This window comes from Neophocaena asiaeorientalis, unplaced genomic scaffold (genome assembly GCF_003031525.2).
Source record: "Neophocaena asiaeorientalis asiaeorientalis breed wild unplaced genomic scaffold, Neophocaena_asiaeorientalis_V1.1 scaffold197, whole genome shotgun sequence".
Taxonomy (NCBI): domain Eukaryota; kingdom Metazoa; phylum Chordata; class Mammalia; order Artiodactyla; family Phocoenidae; genus Neophocaena; species Neophocaena asiaeorientalis.
The window spans coordinates 3,479,381-3,494,121 of record NW_020174703.1 but is presented as its reverse complement, the minus strand read 5'-3'; the positions used below and the strand labels follow the sequence as shown (position 1 = coordinate 3,494,121).

The following is a 14,741-nucleotide window of genomic DNA, read 5'->3' as shown; positions in this document are numbered from 1 at the left end:
CTAGCACAGCAGTTATTTTTTTAGTTTCACAGGGAACAGCTGATTTTATAATTGAATTTGTTCATACAACATTACTGTTTTGATAAGCTGACTCAGCTTAATTCAATGAAAAGTATATTTGCCTGTTTTTGCAGCCTCCAGAAGATTATGGCAACAACACACCTTAGCCGTGTTTACATTTTTATGTTACTGTATCAAGGACTCAGGTTACACACAATTCATATATGCTCATGTGCTAGATCCGTTTATACTCTCTTTGGTGTACGCAGCGGCATACTTGTCTCTTGGAAGGTTTGGAAAACAGCTCAGCATGTTCGTGTAACTTATTTTTACAAACAAAACATAAAAATTCTTAAACTTGCAAAATGTACCAATATTAGACAGCTCGATGTGTTTATTTTCTTGGGCCACCATGTAACTATCATAAAATTCTGTTTAAATTAAAATCTTTTTACGTTTAATCTAAGGCTATAATCGTAGATCTTTTATTCAAAGCAATTCTGCTGAGAATAATTTTCTTAATGCTTTATAATTACTCTTGCAAGCTTGTGAAGATGAACCAAGGATACAGTCGTGGATTATTCCATGCTTCACTCTATTTATAGCCTTTAGAGCAATGGACTCACTCTTGGTCTTTCCAGGGGTGATCTTCATAACACAGTAGAGAAATATACTATAGTTAGTAAAAAATTAGAGGGGAAAGCCTGCCTCTAAACTACCACCTACTACGAAATATGTAGGACACTATAAAGTTAATTTTAAAAAATGACAAACCAAGACTTAAGAAGTTTTAAAAGCACAGTATGTTTCTCCCTCACCCTCCCTGATAACTTCCTTCTCACCCCAGTCACACTTGACAAGAATTCACTACATGAAATCATTGGTCTTTTCTGCAAATAATTCTAACAACATCAGTCTTCGACAGGTAAAGTATTGTAGGATAGAGTTAACGATATGACCCACAGAGTTGAATATAATTATCTAAAAAATAAATATTCATGTCAGTTTGGAAGCTACTCGATCACGAAACATGAAAGCAAGGTCAACTCTTTCTTTTTAATCTACCATCAAACTCTAAATACATCATTAACCCCAAATTCCTTTGGGTTAAGTCCTTGAACACTTCCGAAATACAATTATACAAAGTTACACAACCATGCTGAGTTATTTACCATTGTGTAATGATAATCTGCAGTGGGCCAGGGTTTTATTTGCAGGTTATTCAGAGCGGAGCTATGATGAGTGATTTTTAAGTCCAGGTTGGAAGCATAAACAAAGGGTGTGTGCCCGTAGTCTGACAGGAGACTGCAGTTTGTGAAGTGATGTTTGGAGAATCAGAAGAGAGGGTAGTAGAGAGGATATCTTTCATTTTAGAAATGCTGAGGCACAAAACACAGGTGCTTGTAGTACTTTCATACATGAAATCCCTTCTCCTGTATGTGCATCATGTGTAAACGTAAAGTCTGTATACTGCTGACTATTCGTCTCTGGTGTCCAATGAGTATGACTCCAATTCTTCTAATGTCACTGTGAGAGATTGAGAGAGAGAGAGAGAGAGAGAGAGAGAGAGAGAGAAAGAGAGAGAGAGAATATGAACATTTAGATCTGGTAAGTATGACAGAGAGGAAATGAACATTTAGATATGGTAAATGTGCCCCATGTCAGATTTGCCAAAAATTGTATACCTGGTAAAATGAGAGTTTAAGCAGAGATACAAATGAACAACAGGAGTTCATTACCTTTTTCTTTACCCTGGTGCCAGAGAATGCGTCAGGTCAACCTCAGATTTAAGGGTACAAAGAATTCAGGTACCGATGTAATGTTCAGATATTTCATAAGCCCAAGGGTTTTATGTAATTATATAAATTTTCAACAGTATTAGCAAAATAGCATGTAGGATAGAAAGTATAATGTGGACTCCGTTTTAATTGTCATGGTCTTTCAATAATCTGAAAAAATGCCATTATATTATGTTGAACAGTATGAAATTACCATTACTATTTTACAACAATGGCAATTTCATATGGCTTCACCTACTAGTTTCAGTATCTTTCTTTTAAGCACATGTTGAGCATTTTCACTGCACCCATGAAAGGATAGCATTTGAGAAAGTGGAAAAATGCTGGACCATTATAACATAGAGAAAAAGCTCTGAGATAACATAATATTGTATTATTACAATTATTACATTTGATGAAAGTAATAGATTTAGTATACATGAGTCAAAATAATTTGCTAAGGTAAAACTATGTTGATGTAAAGTCTATGATGTGAACAAGAGGGATATGCATTTTAGAAAGCATTTAAAATTTTAAATAGTTTTTTGAATTAAATATATTCTTTCAAAGGAAAATAGTTAAAGTGTAATATCCAACTGTCACTAGAATGATCGACAGAAATGGTGAGGAAAGATGTGGAAACACCATCCTAGTATTAGGGAAGGTAGTTTGACCATGGTGTTCTTGACATAGTATTTGAATTTAAAATCTCCTGAGTGGAGCATTTAAATATAGTAATGAACATAGCACCACTTACTCAATGCTCATTCTTGAAATGAGGTCAAAAGTTGTAAACCCTGCTGCCATGAAGTTACTCTTATATTGCCCCATCTTTATAGAATCCAGCCAGTCACCGACCGTCACAAACAAAGGATATTCGGGAACTTCACCAGGGGAGTCTGGCATTCTGCAAGGAAAAAACAAACAAACAAGCATGGAGACCATTTAAAAGCAAGATAAAGCAAAAAACACCCAACTTTATTTTTAAATTTTACAGTATTCTTACATCAAATGTTTTCATCCTCCATAGAAAGCCAGAGATTTAAAATTTTTCCATCATATTCAAATCAGCCACTTATACCTGGTCAGTTTCACTTGTCAGTTTCTTTTGTCTTTTCTTGCTTTTTGCCACTACTAGGTCTTATACTTGATGTATCTTGAGAAAACCCACATCTTGCTAACTTCTGTTTACTTTTTTCTCTTGCATGAAATTCTGTTTTCAAATTTGAGGAATACCCCCAAAGAAAGTAACTAGCCACAGGCTATTCACTCATACGCTTTCTGACCTGCCACTGAATCTATGCCCTTTGGCCTTTTTCACATTTTTAAAAAAAAATTTTATTTATTTTTGGCTCCGTTGGGTCTTCATTGCTGTGCGCAGGCTCTCTCTAGTTGCGGCGAGCGGGGGCTACTCTTCGTTGCAGTGCGTGGGCTTCTCATTGTGGTGGCTTCTCTTGTTGAGAAGCACAGGCTCTAGGTGGGCGGGCTTCAGTAATTGCAGCAAGTAAGCTCTAGAGCGCAGGCTCAGTAGTCGTGGAGCACAGGCTTAGTTGCTTTGCGGCATGTGGGATCTTCCTGGACCAGGGATCGAACCCATGTCCCCTGCATTGGCAGGCAGATTCTTAACCACTGTGCCACCAGGGACGTCCCCTTTTTCACATTTGCTATGATAGCCCCTTCTTTTTTTTATGATGAATTCATTGATCAAGTCTCCATTTATTTGTCCTCAAACATTCAACAAGAATTTATTATTAAAAAGTAACTTCTGCTGTCATAGAGCTCAACGGCATGAATAAGATTTACATACATCCAAGTATAGGGTAATACAGCCCAAAGCACAGATATTAATAAAGTACAAAACTAAAGCAAAATCAATGCAAGCTTGGGTTAACAAGAAAAAGGAATCTGTCATTGATGGATCTTAAAGTAAGTGATACAGAAATCTGTATTTCTGTTTCTAAGATCTGATGCAGAAGGGCATTCCAGTTGGAGATATTTTTGTAGTTTTAATATAAAAATAATATAAAGGTATTATTTTGAAAAGGCTAGTAAATGTGTGAATACATAGATATAGATACATATAGGTATATCACCAGGACTCGGGTCTTTAGGAGCACAAAAGCCAGAGATGTACATAATACATGGGGATACAAGTTGTACGCTGTATGACTCCTGAAGACCCTGAAAGATGCCCCTTGGAATTATTTAGGACAAAGTCCCTACTAAAGACCTAAAATTAATTTCTTTGGTTTTTCTTTGATTCTACATTGACTTCTACTTTTCTAAACTGAATTCTAGTTGAAGGTGGACAGGGGAGTGAAGAAGGATGACAGGGAAATCCAGGGATTATTGCTCTTTCTATGTAATTGAAATTTGCGTAAACTAAATGCATGTATCTTGTGATTATTCTGTAGTCCATATAGAGTCTGGTTACTCTTCACAGTGACTTGTGTTCTTTTTACCACTACTCAATTCTGTTACCATATTTCCTATTTTGGAGGCTGTAAAGCCACATTTTATTTTCCTGTACTAAAAACTGCAATGCTATTTGATTATGGGCTATTTCATTCTAATTAATATCAGAATGATTCATGATTTGACCCTAAACAAAGTTTAGTTATGTTAAAGGTTGAAAAGCTATCATGGCATCTACCAATAAACACTTTAACGGTTGCTATATTTCTTAGTTTCCTAGAGTTGTTTATATTAATAAGAATTATCAAATAAATAAAAGTTCATATATCAATAAAAACAAAAAAGTTCTCCATGGCAAACAGAGTTAAACAGGGTTTTTGACTGTGGCGTTTTTTAGAGCCTTCGCTATCCTAATATGCAGTATGAATACATAAGAGGATTCAAAATAGCTTCTGCACTTTTTCCCTAAATTATCTGAACAGTTTCCTACAGAACATACTTCAGGAAATAGTCCTGTAGTAAGTTCACTGACCAAGTTTAAATATCAAAATGCCCAGGGTATCCTTATTGCTTATTAACATAAATAAAACAATATACGTTAGGCAGCTGAATGTCCTATTTCAAAACACTGTGGCTCTCATGTCTTTTAATTACTTGTCTGAGAAATCTGTTGAAACTGAACCAGACTAAAAGGATGTGTTTAGGTGACTTTCCCTTCATACTCCTATGCCATTCTTGATGCACAGACATAGTCAAACGACTTCCACTTCTCTCTCCTGAGATAATGCTGGAATAACTCTTGAGATTTCACAATTCATATAACTGGTGAGTGGAAATGTAATTTGCTAATTTTATGTCCTTAGTATAGAAAGGTCGTGGAAGGACATTCTGTATACTAAATGATTTAAATGGCCTATTTCTCTGTTGAAAAGCATCCACTACTTGCTCCTAGAATGTTTCAATACCATAATTCCCTTTCTCTCCATACATCTTTAGTAACCTAGATACACTTTGGCCTTTATGTGACCGCACTGACGGTGGATTTAGGAAGGTCAGCGTTCCCTCATTGTTCACAGCCACTGTGCAATAACTTTCCTTTCACCTTATAACGAAGTTGAAAAATGCTGCTATTTTCTGGCTTTGAGGGTGCCATCACCCTCACATGAATTCTCTGGAATATTACCTAATAAACAATAAGCGCCCTTTCTTATCAACCATGTGCAATGATAAATTCAGCCTGCTATTTGCTGAGCATGTAGAAATTTCTGCTATTTGGTGACTAGAGGGAGCTTCCCACCTGAGAAATGTCTTTACAGCAAAACCTCACAGAAAAAATGTACATATTGTAGAACAGAAGGTCAAAGGTCTACTACCTTCCTCAGAAAAATGAGGAGGCGGTAGAATTAGGAAATTCTTCCAGGTATAAATTATGGTCAATTAAGATTAGGAAAAGGGCTGCAGTATAGCTAGAATAGGTAATAGTATAGTTTAAGGTGCAATAAACACATACTCTCAATATATCTAAATATGTGAAAATGAATAGCACTGATAGAGCCAAGAAGTCTTGATTCTAATGAGCCCTTTCAGTTCATACTAGTACTAGTACTTTAATTTAGAAAGTTCTTAGGTTACCAGTAGGTATTAAAGCTGCCATTATAAAGCAGGAAGGTTTTTATCCTCAAAAGTTTTCCATAGTTTATAGTCATCATGTAAATATAAAAGTAAGAGACCTATTAAAAATGATTCAAGAAAAGTTATACTTTGAGAAACACTGTTCCAAGGTAGGATCTTGTTTTGTTTTGTTTTTTTAATTTTTATTTATTTATGGATCTTTTTTTTTAACATCTTTATTGGAGTATAATTGCTTTACAATGGTGTGTTAGTTTCTGCTTTATAACAAAGTGAATCAGTTATACATATACCTATGTTCCTATATCTCTTCCCTCTTGCGTCTCCCTCCCTCCCACCCTCCCTTTCCCACCCATCTAGGCGGTGACAAAGCACTGAGCTGATCTCCCTGTGCTATGCGGCTGCTTTCCACTAGCTATCTACCTTATGTTTGGTACTGTATATATGTCTATGCCACTCTCTCACTTTGTCACAGCTTACCCTTCCCCCTCCCCATATCCTCAAGTCCATTCTCAAAGGAGGCAAGAATATACAGTGGAGAAAAGACAGCCTCTTCAATAAGTGGTGCTGGGAAAACTGGACAGGTACATGTAAAAGTATGAAATTAGAACACTCCCTAACACCATGCATAAAAATAAACTCAAAATGGATTAAAGACCTAAATGTAAGGCCAGACACTATCAAACTCTTAGAGGAAAACATAGGCAGAACACTCTATGACATAAATCACAGCAAGATCCTTTTTGACCCACCTCCTAGAGAAATGGAAATAAAAACAAAAATAAACAAGTGGGACCTAATGAAACTTCAAAGCTTTTGCACAGCAAAGGAAACCATAAACAAGACAAAAAGACCCTCAGAATGGGAGAAAATATTTACAAATGAAGCAACTGACAAAGGATTCATCTCCAAAATTTACAAGCAGCTCATGCAGCTCAATAACAAAAAAATAAACAACCCAATCCAAAAATGGGCAGAAGACCTAAATAGACATTTAGTTATTTTTTGTCAGCCTCTTATTTTCAGTAAGTCTTCAGGATTTTTATTGACATGATTATTTAATTCTCATAATAAGGCTGATAATTGGTAAAAAGTGTGAAGGAGTGAAATTCAAAGCAAATTTAAAAATTATAGATGTGTTTAAACATTAGGAAGGATAGATACAGGGTAGGAATAATACTGTTTAAGTATTCCCTACATTCTGAGTAGAGTTCTTAGCACATGGTCACTATAGTCAGAGTAACAGATCACTGAACCTCAGGAAAGCCTATTTTATGTGGGTAAATAATACAGGGACAGAAATAGATTTCATATCACACGCCAACTACAATTCATTGCCAGTAGTTATCAAAATGTGGTCTTAAAAAGATACAGCATGTGGGCTCAGTGAGAAGGAGTGCTGTGATGGTTAGTAATGTCGGCCATAACAAGGCAAAGAAGCAAAGCATACATTTGCCAACACTGGAAAAATTCAAACTACAAAAATGCTTGAGGACGTAAATGTGAAACTATGTTGCTGCCATAGTTTCCTCATTTCTTTATTTTGTTGTAGTTACTACTTTCTTTTTTCAAGTAATGTTCTTCAAGTGGCCGAGCATTGTAGGAGAAAGTTGGGGGAATATACAGATTATGTGTTTGCTTATTCCCATGAATGAGGGCATACTCATTTTCTACATCCTTGTATTTGCTTAGCAGAACATAAAATAACAAGCTGTGCTCTGCTACAAATTCTTTTTGGAATTTTAATATACTCCATTGATGAAGTCTGATAAGTCCAGAGAAAATCTATCTGGAGATGTAAAAACGTATCCTCTTTTCCTATAATCATAAACAGTGCGGTGATTGTATACTGTGTAGTGGAAAGAACAAGGACTTTGCAGTTGGTGGACCTCATTCAAATTCCTGATCTAGTAATTACTTGCTGTGTACCCCTGGGAAATTTAGCCTCTTTGAGTCTCTGTTTCCTTACATGAGGGATGGAGATAATAACAGTGAGGATTACATGACATGACAGATAAAAGTGCCTAGTACAATGACTGGCACATAGTAGGCTCTCAACAGATAGCAGTAATAGTTATTGTTGATAATGATTAATAGAACTTGTATCAATATTAGTACTGGTATTAACATTAGTAGTAGTATATTGTGGCAACAGTTCATGTGAATTGAATTTAGATTTTCTAACGGGTAGAAGTTTCACACTTCCTGATTAATACTTAATATTCTGTCTTCCTTCCGCAAAGCTTTGCTTATCACTCGATTACAACACTAGTTTTGGCCAGCCAGTTATTTCTCTGTCAGGAAAAAACCCATTAAAACTGTTAGTTACAAAAATTAAACAGAACAAGTTGTCCATGACTTGGTTTATAGAGGTAAACAATTTAGTAAGTGATGATTACGGACAGCCTAGGCAGCACTTAGCAAGATGTTTTCAAAATGAATAGAAACATTTCTAACAAACTGTTGAAAGTTTTTGCCCTCAGGAGACAGCATTGCAGGTGCTTTATTAATTGGATGGAGGGAGGTAGTACCATTTAGTCTTATAATGTTTACTTGCAGTTCTCCAAAGCAGCTGATACTGGTTTGAGCTTTTCCTTACCTTCATGATTCACATATTACCAGAAGCCAAGTGCTTGAAAAGTTCAACAGTTAATTTATACATACCAGGGAAAGTGGTGGTTCCAGTTCCTAAGAGCTAAAATATTATAAGATCCTTAATTATGGCCTAGCAGGTAGCGAGAATATTCCTATGTGCCTTGGCCTGGGTGGAATATGATTTCTGTCATGGACTGGTCCATCTGGTCAGTTGTTGCCTGTTTTTGAATGCTACCTTTTAGCTGATGTTGTCGAGGAGCCCATAATCTATAAAATTCTTATCAGTGACATGCTGGGCATCTGGAGCAGGATCGGAAGAAAGAGTTATTTTCCTATTACACTGCAGCGTTATCCAAAAGGCACTGTCCAGCTGATTTCAGCCTAGTGCACTCAGTAGGCTACGGTGTATGGAAGAAACAGGGGTGGGGGTTAAGAGGTTGGAGGGTGAGTGTATAGGACGATGTAGGTAGGGTGGGGAAGGTAGGGCTGGGTGAAGCCATATAGTCATCAATCTACTTTGTGCTATTAAACTACCGAGCCCCAGATGTGACTCTGGATTCCATGGCAATATGCATGCCTCGGGTTAATCCTGAGGGTCAGGGAAAGGGAGAAGAGGTGTTTCAAAGGGTGTGGCCAGGCAACGCTCCTGATGTCGTTCTCCATGTAGCCTTGGTCTCAAGCTGGGCCCTTTTTCCAGGGGCTGTGACAGCTACAGATATTTCTTTGAAAGGGGGTTATAAGGCATCATTGTACTGTAAATGAAAATGAAGGTAGTTTGAAATTCATGCATGAAAGGATGGCTGCCTATATTACTAAGGTGCTTTCTCAAATTATTTTTTTACAATCAATTGGATTTAAGGTTGTACTTAGATCGTTACATTCACTTATATATCCATATGCTTTCTTGAGTAGCAGAGAAAGCAAGGAGGTTGGGGACTTCACAGAGCTCTGAATACTCCCATGGGAGTGTGTCAGGCACAAGAATGTCAGCATTATTTGGAGTGGTTGTTCTAAATAATAAAAGCCTTCTCTGACCAACAATTTGTTTTTCTACTGGGTATTCTGTCCTTTGAAAGAAAAATTACAGATATAAGGTCTATGAAATTTCCAATATGCTGGTATAAAATGATGAAGCTGTGGGTTTCTCAGCTTTCCTCTCCCCTCTTTGTCACCTTAATTTCTTCCCCTCTTACTACTCTGCCAAGAGAATGGATAAAACCTTCTCAGGTGAATTCTTGAGAAAAAAAGCAATTAGAGTGGAATAAAAACCATGGGGACCTAGTGGGTGAGAGAGTTATGTCAGTATAGGAGTGTGAGAGAACTTTGGGAGTTTGGGGATATTAGAGAAAAGGAGCGTACAGGAGAGTTTAATAAGAGCTGCTGTGAATTATACTCTTAGACTCCTTTACCTGCTTGAGAGATACATGGGAGGAAAGACTGCAATTCTATACCCCATCATGTTTCCTTAGTCCAACATCACTCTGGGACAAGTGACTGGGCTTTGGAATTGGGGGCTGGAGTGGCAATGTCACAGTTTTGTAAGCATAAAACAAACCAGGCATTCTGTAGCTAACATTGCCATCCTTCAATCTACCACATCTCTTCTCCCTAAACGGTCTCAGTGCTCTGGGATCAGGGTAGGTGGGTGGCATTGGGGGTGAGGGGGTGGACAAGGCAAACCCACACAGGCTGCTTTGAAAACAAGAATACTGATAAAGGTTCAGGCACGATACCCTTAGAACTCTGGTTCCTTTTGTTTCCCAAATAAGAGTATATTAAGGGTAGCGCATATGTCTTTGTCAGAAACAAGGATAGCAAATCAGTCACAAAAACTTCCATTTGGTCCCCCAGAGGTTAGACTTTTTTTTTTTAAGATTTTTTTTTTTTTTTAATGTGGACCATTTTTAAAGTCTTTACTGAATTTGTTACAATATTGCTTCTGTTTTATGTTTTGGTTTTTTGGCCACGAGGCATGTAGGATCTTAGCTCCCCAACCAGGGATCAAACCCACACCCCCGGCATTGGAAGGCGAAGTCTTTAACCACTGGACCACCAGGGAAGTCCCAGAGATAGACTTTAGAATTGAATCAAACTGCCAACTTTATATAAAGCCCAACTCCTGGCCCACGTGTGGCAGCACCATCGCGGAGCCTGCCTTCCTCTGGCCTGTCCACTGGATTATTGCCCACCCAGTTAAAGCATAACTTCTGGCCCTCAGTCACCAGTGCTCATACTGACTTTACCTCTGTTTCATTTGGACTTTTTGATATTTTCTCATCTTAAATTCTTTATCATTATTTTCCAAATATGAGGAAGATTCAATATCTTGAAAAAGCAGGGAAGAAATTGTTTTATCTGCTTTTCTTCAAAAAGAAGGCTCTTACCTGCCTGCGTCTACAGCCATAGAACAGTCAGAGAGCTCTGTTGACGGGCACTGGCTGTGGAGTCCGTTGACCCTAAACCACAAGAGGCCCAGATTAAATGATTTCAGACTCACTCCATGATCCCTTTCTAGTAGTTCTTTCTCTTCATTATCAAAGCATGCTCATGTCTTCAATAAAACATATAAAAACAAAACACAAGAAACATTTTCTCTAACCACTTCTCTTTCTTTTCAGATACAGATTTTTTGAGAAAACAGGACTGGACTTGGTACTTTGTATAGCGCCTCTCTCTGACCTCACATTCACTCCTCCCCCACTGAGTTTGTCTTACATGATGCTAGTGAAAATGCTCTTGCAAAGGCCGCCCATGAAACCTAAACACATAGTTGCTAAATCCAATGGACGCACTTCATTTTTATCTTAAGGGAGCTTCATAAAGCCTTGGACATTAAACTCCTTGGAACTGTCTCCTTTTTTTGGCTTCTAGGATACTGTGCTTTCTCTGTTTTCCTGATTATCTGTCTGGCTCTCCTTTCTCAGTCTCCTTTGGGTACACTTCTTCAATTCATTTCTTAAATCTTGGTGTTCCAAAGGTTTGCATTCTTTTCCTATTTCTTTTCATTCTTTATATTCTCCATGGGTTATCTTAACTACGCTTAAAGCTTCAGGTACAATCAATATGCTGACGATCTCCAAATCTACATCTTTAGCCCAGATCTTTTTAACTGAGTTCAACCTATATAAATATAAGTGCCTGCTGGATATCTTCACTTAGATGTCCCACAGGAATCTTCCACTCAATATGCACGAAATGGTCTCATTTCTATTCCAAAAACTTGTCCTTCTCCCTCTCTCTCAGTGGTAATACCACCAACCAACTTGTCTAAGAAAGAAACCTGACAAATATCTTGATTCTTTTCTCCTCCTTCCTTGTTCACTCAATGACCAAGACACATTCGTTTTCCTTATCTAGTAATAAATCCGTTTTCTTATCTCCTGACTCCAAACTTATTCTCATTTCATAAGTCAGGCCCTGACCTTTCCTAGCTTGGATTGCTGAAAACATATAACTCTCTCTGTTTCCCATCTTGCTCCTTGCTTTACACTTTCAGTTTAAATCAGCCCTAGAGTGATCTTTCAGAAATGCAAATGTGATCATGCCATTCTCTTGCTTAAAATCCTTCAATGGCTGCCCATTGCTTTTATGATAAAATTCAAAATGGCCCCCACGCCCACTCTCACCATTACAGCCTCCTGTGCTGGACTGCTTTAGGGAAGACGGGCTAGAATAATAGTTTAATCTCTAGCTATTTCATGCTTGGCTTCACTTTACTGAGGCTGCCAATTAGTGATTTAGAGGTGAACTCTTCTATGCTCTGCTATGAACTTGAGGTCTGTTTCAAGTAGTTCTTGAAGAGCCTTTGGCTTTATTGTCACTAAAACCTGCACTGACTTGAACTTGTGACCTAAAGTTGAACATCTGTATATCCTATTGGCCATCTCCTGAGTCAGGAAAGTAAGCTTTGAAAATGCTTTGGTTATTTTTAAGTCCAATTTGGCCTAAAGAAATCTATTTTCAACTTAACAATATTTTAAATGTTATATGTTCAGACATAGAGGCCAGTGTTTTTTTTTTCTTCTACTCTCCCTCTTATAATTGCTTTTCAGAGAGAAGTAGGTAGATCTCTCAACGCTACTGACTTTTATAAAATGGTGGATGAGTGCTTTCATTTTCTTGTCTTGTCATCCGTCTTTTTCTGGTTTTAGCAATGGAAGGTAACAACAGCTGGGTGTGATCATATCAGCAGGAGACATCCTTGCTCCTGGCTGATTCACAAATTGCCCCTGTCTTGCTTGCCATTTCAAAGAGAGGAATATAGAATGGACAAGAAAATTAAAGGGGCTGCACACACACACACACACACACACACACACACACACACACATGCACACACATAAGATTTTCTTCTTATAAAGTTAAGAAGAAAATCAGTAAGTCAAGAAAGGAATTAGAAATACCATAGACCCACACAGGAAAAAATATTTAAAAAGTGATTCAGAAAGATTAGATATGGACAAAAGGAAAGGGGAACTTGTTTTCTTGTGGAAAAAAATCATTTTTTAAATGTTAATAAACTGCTTTTTCAGCTGATAAATAAAATATGGTTTATACAGAATATTCTAAAAGGTAGACAACTAGACAGTTATCAAGGCAAACTTTCTCCTCTTTACCTGTTAGTCTTGTCTACAGCCTGAAAGAAATTATGATTGTCAAGGGGAAAAATCAACATTATGCATCTTACACAAGGATGTCCTCTACCAGGGTGTGAAGGGCACTGGGATTGCGGATCAGCTTGTCAAGGAAGCTGACAATGTCAGTAAATTTTGGTCTGTGACTTCTCTCCTTCTGCCAGCAATGGAGCATCAGCTGGTGTAGAGATGCTGGACAGCCCATGGGAGCCGGAAGTCTGTAACCTTCTTCAATGGACAGAATGACCTAAATGCAAACATACACAGGTTATTCTCTTACTTCTGGGTACAAGTAATACATGTGCTAAGTTATAATTCCTTTTATAGAGGAAGTGGAAGCCAAAACATTGGTAAGCATGAAAACTACTTGTGAGTACATGTGGTCCAGACGAGGATAAATACGAAAGTTGTGAACAAGAATTGCAAGTATCTTCGTAGCATCTGCTGACCCCCCTTGAGAGGAAAAATATGTTTTTAAAATTTGTGGTATACATATGGCAGGTTAAATTTCATCCCAATGTCCAGAAATAGTTTTTGTGTGATTTAGCTGGAATGCCTCAAAACCCAATTAGGACATCAGAAATTTAGTCTAAGATTGATGCATTTAATACAAACCACATGTGACAAATGTTTTAAGTAAAACTGTACTTCTGCAGAAGCACTGAATTCCTGATTCATTTTTTATCCCTTTATAATAATGTCAGTGAGCATTCTTTTTGTAGCCATCCTTCCTTCTTTCTTCTTTACTGTCTAGTTAATTCTTTATTTTATTAATTTGGTTGCACCGGGTCTTAGTTGCAGCAGGCGGGCTCCTTAGTTGCGGCACGTGGGCTCCTTAGTTGTGGCATGCGAACTCTTAGTTGTGACATGCATGTGGGATCTAGTTCCCTGACCAGGGATCGAACCCAGGCCCCCTGCATCGGGAGTACAGAGTCTTAACCACTGTGCCACCAGGGAAGTCCCTGCCTCTTTAATTCTTCTTCACTTACGTCTGTCTTTCCCTTAGTCTGACACTGATGTGATTATGAAGTCCTTTCAGAACTTCTAAGGTCATTTAATCTTTGAAATGCTATCAGTGCCCAGCTTAAGGCCACAGAGCAACAGGACAATCAGCCTGAGTATCCTCTGGGCCAGTACTCTCCAATAGAACTTTCCATGATGACGGAAATGTTCTCTTTGTCCAACATGGTGGCGAGTAGTCACATGTGGCTATTGAGCATTTGAAATGTGGCTAGTAAGTCTGAGGAACTGAATTTTTAGTTTTAGTTTAATTAATTGACATTAAATTTTAAATAGCCACATGTGGCAAGTGGCTACTCTATAGGACAGTGTAGCTTTAGGGACAGGATAAGAAGCCAAAGTTAACTTTGGCTGTATAAGATAAGCCATAACTGTATTATTATTATTTGTATTGTACTTAGGAAATCACATATAAGATAAGGTAAGATATTTATCTATTTCTCTGTTTAATATACTACCCACTGGGAATTTCCTAACAATGCAATAAAGTTGACCTGGAATTTATGTAGCTTATTTTTTAATAAAGTGTTCAAAGGTATTCACGTGACTATTCTTACATCGTCTCTGGGAGGAAGACAAAGGAAAGGGTTTATTTACCCCCTTCTTTTTTTTTTTTTTAACATTTGTCTGCTTTTATTTTAAGAAGGCAAGGAAGTGTGTAAAGCCATTT

At 37.6% G+C, this 14,741-nt stretch overlaps 1 protein-coding gene across 2 annotated transcripts in view; it reads right to left on the bottom strand.

Annotated features, from left to right (window-relative positions):
- Window positions 1-1,412: 1,412 nt before the first annotated feature.
- Window positions 1,413-14,741, bottom strand: part of EPHA6 (EPH receptor A6) — an 848,766-nt gene continuing 835,437 nt past the window's right edge. Inside the window, exons 17-20 of one of the 2 annotated variants that reach the window (XM_024759215.1) lie at window positions 13,105-13,298; window positions 10,802-10,873; window positions 2,536-2,685; window positions 1,413-1,527 (exon numbers count right to left, since the gene is read on the bottom strand). In XM_024759215.1, the coding sequence (XP_024614983.1) occupies window positions 1,413-1,527; window positions 2,536-2,685; window positions 10,802-10,873; window positions 13,105-13,298 (531 nt within the window). The remainder of the gene's footprint in view (window positions 1,528-2,535; window positions 2,686-10,801; window positions 10,874-13,104; window positions 13,299-14,741) is intronic. The other variant, XM_024759217.1, reaches the window with a different exon arrangement.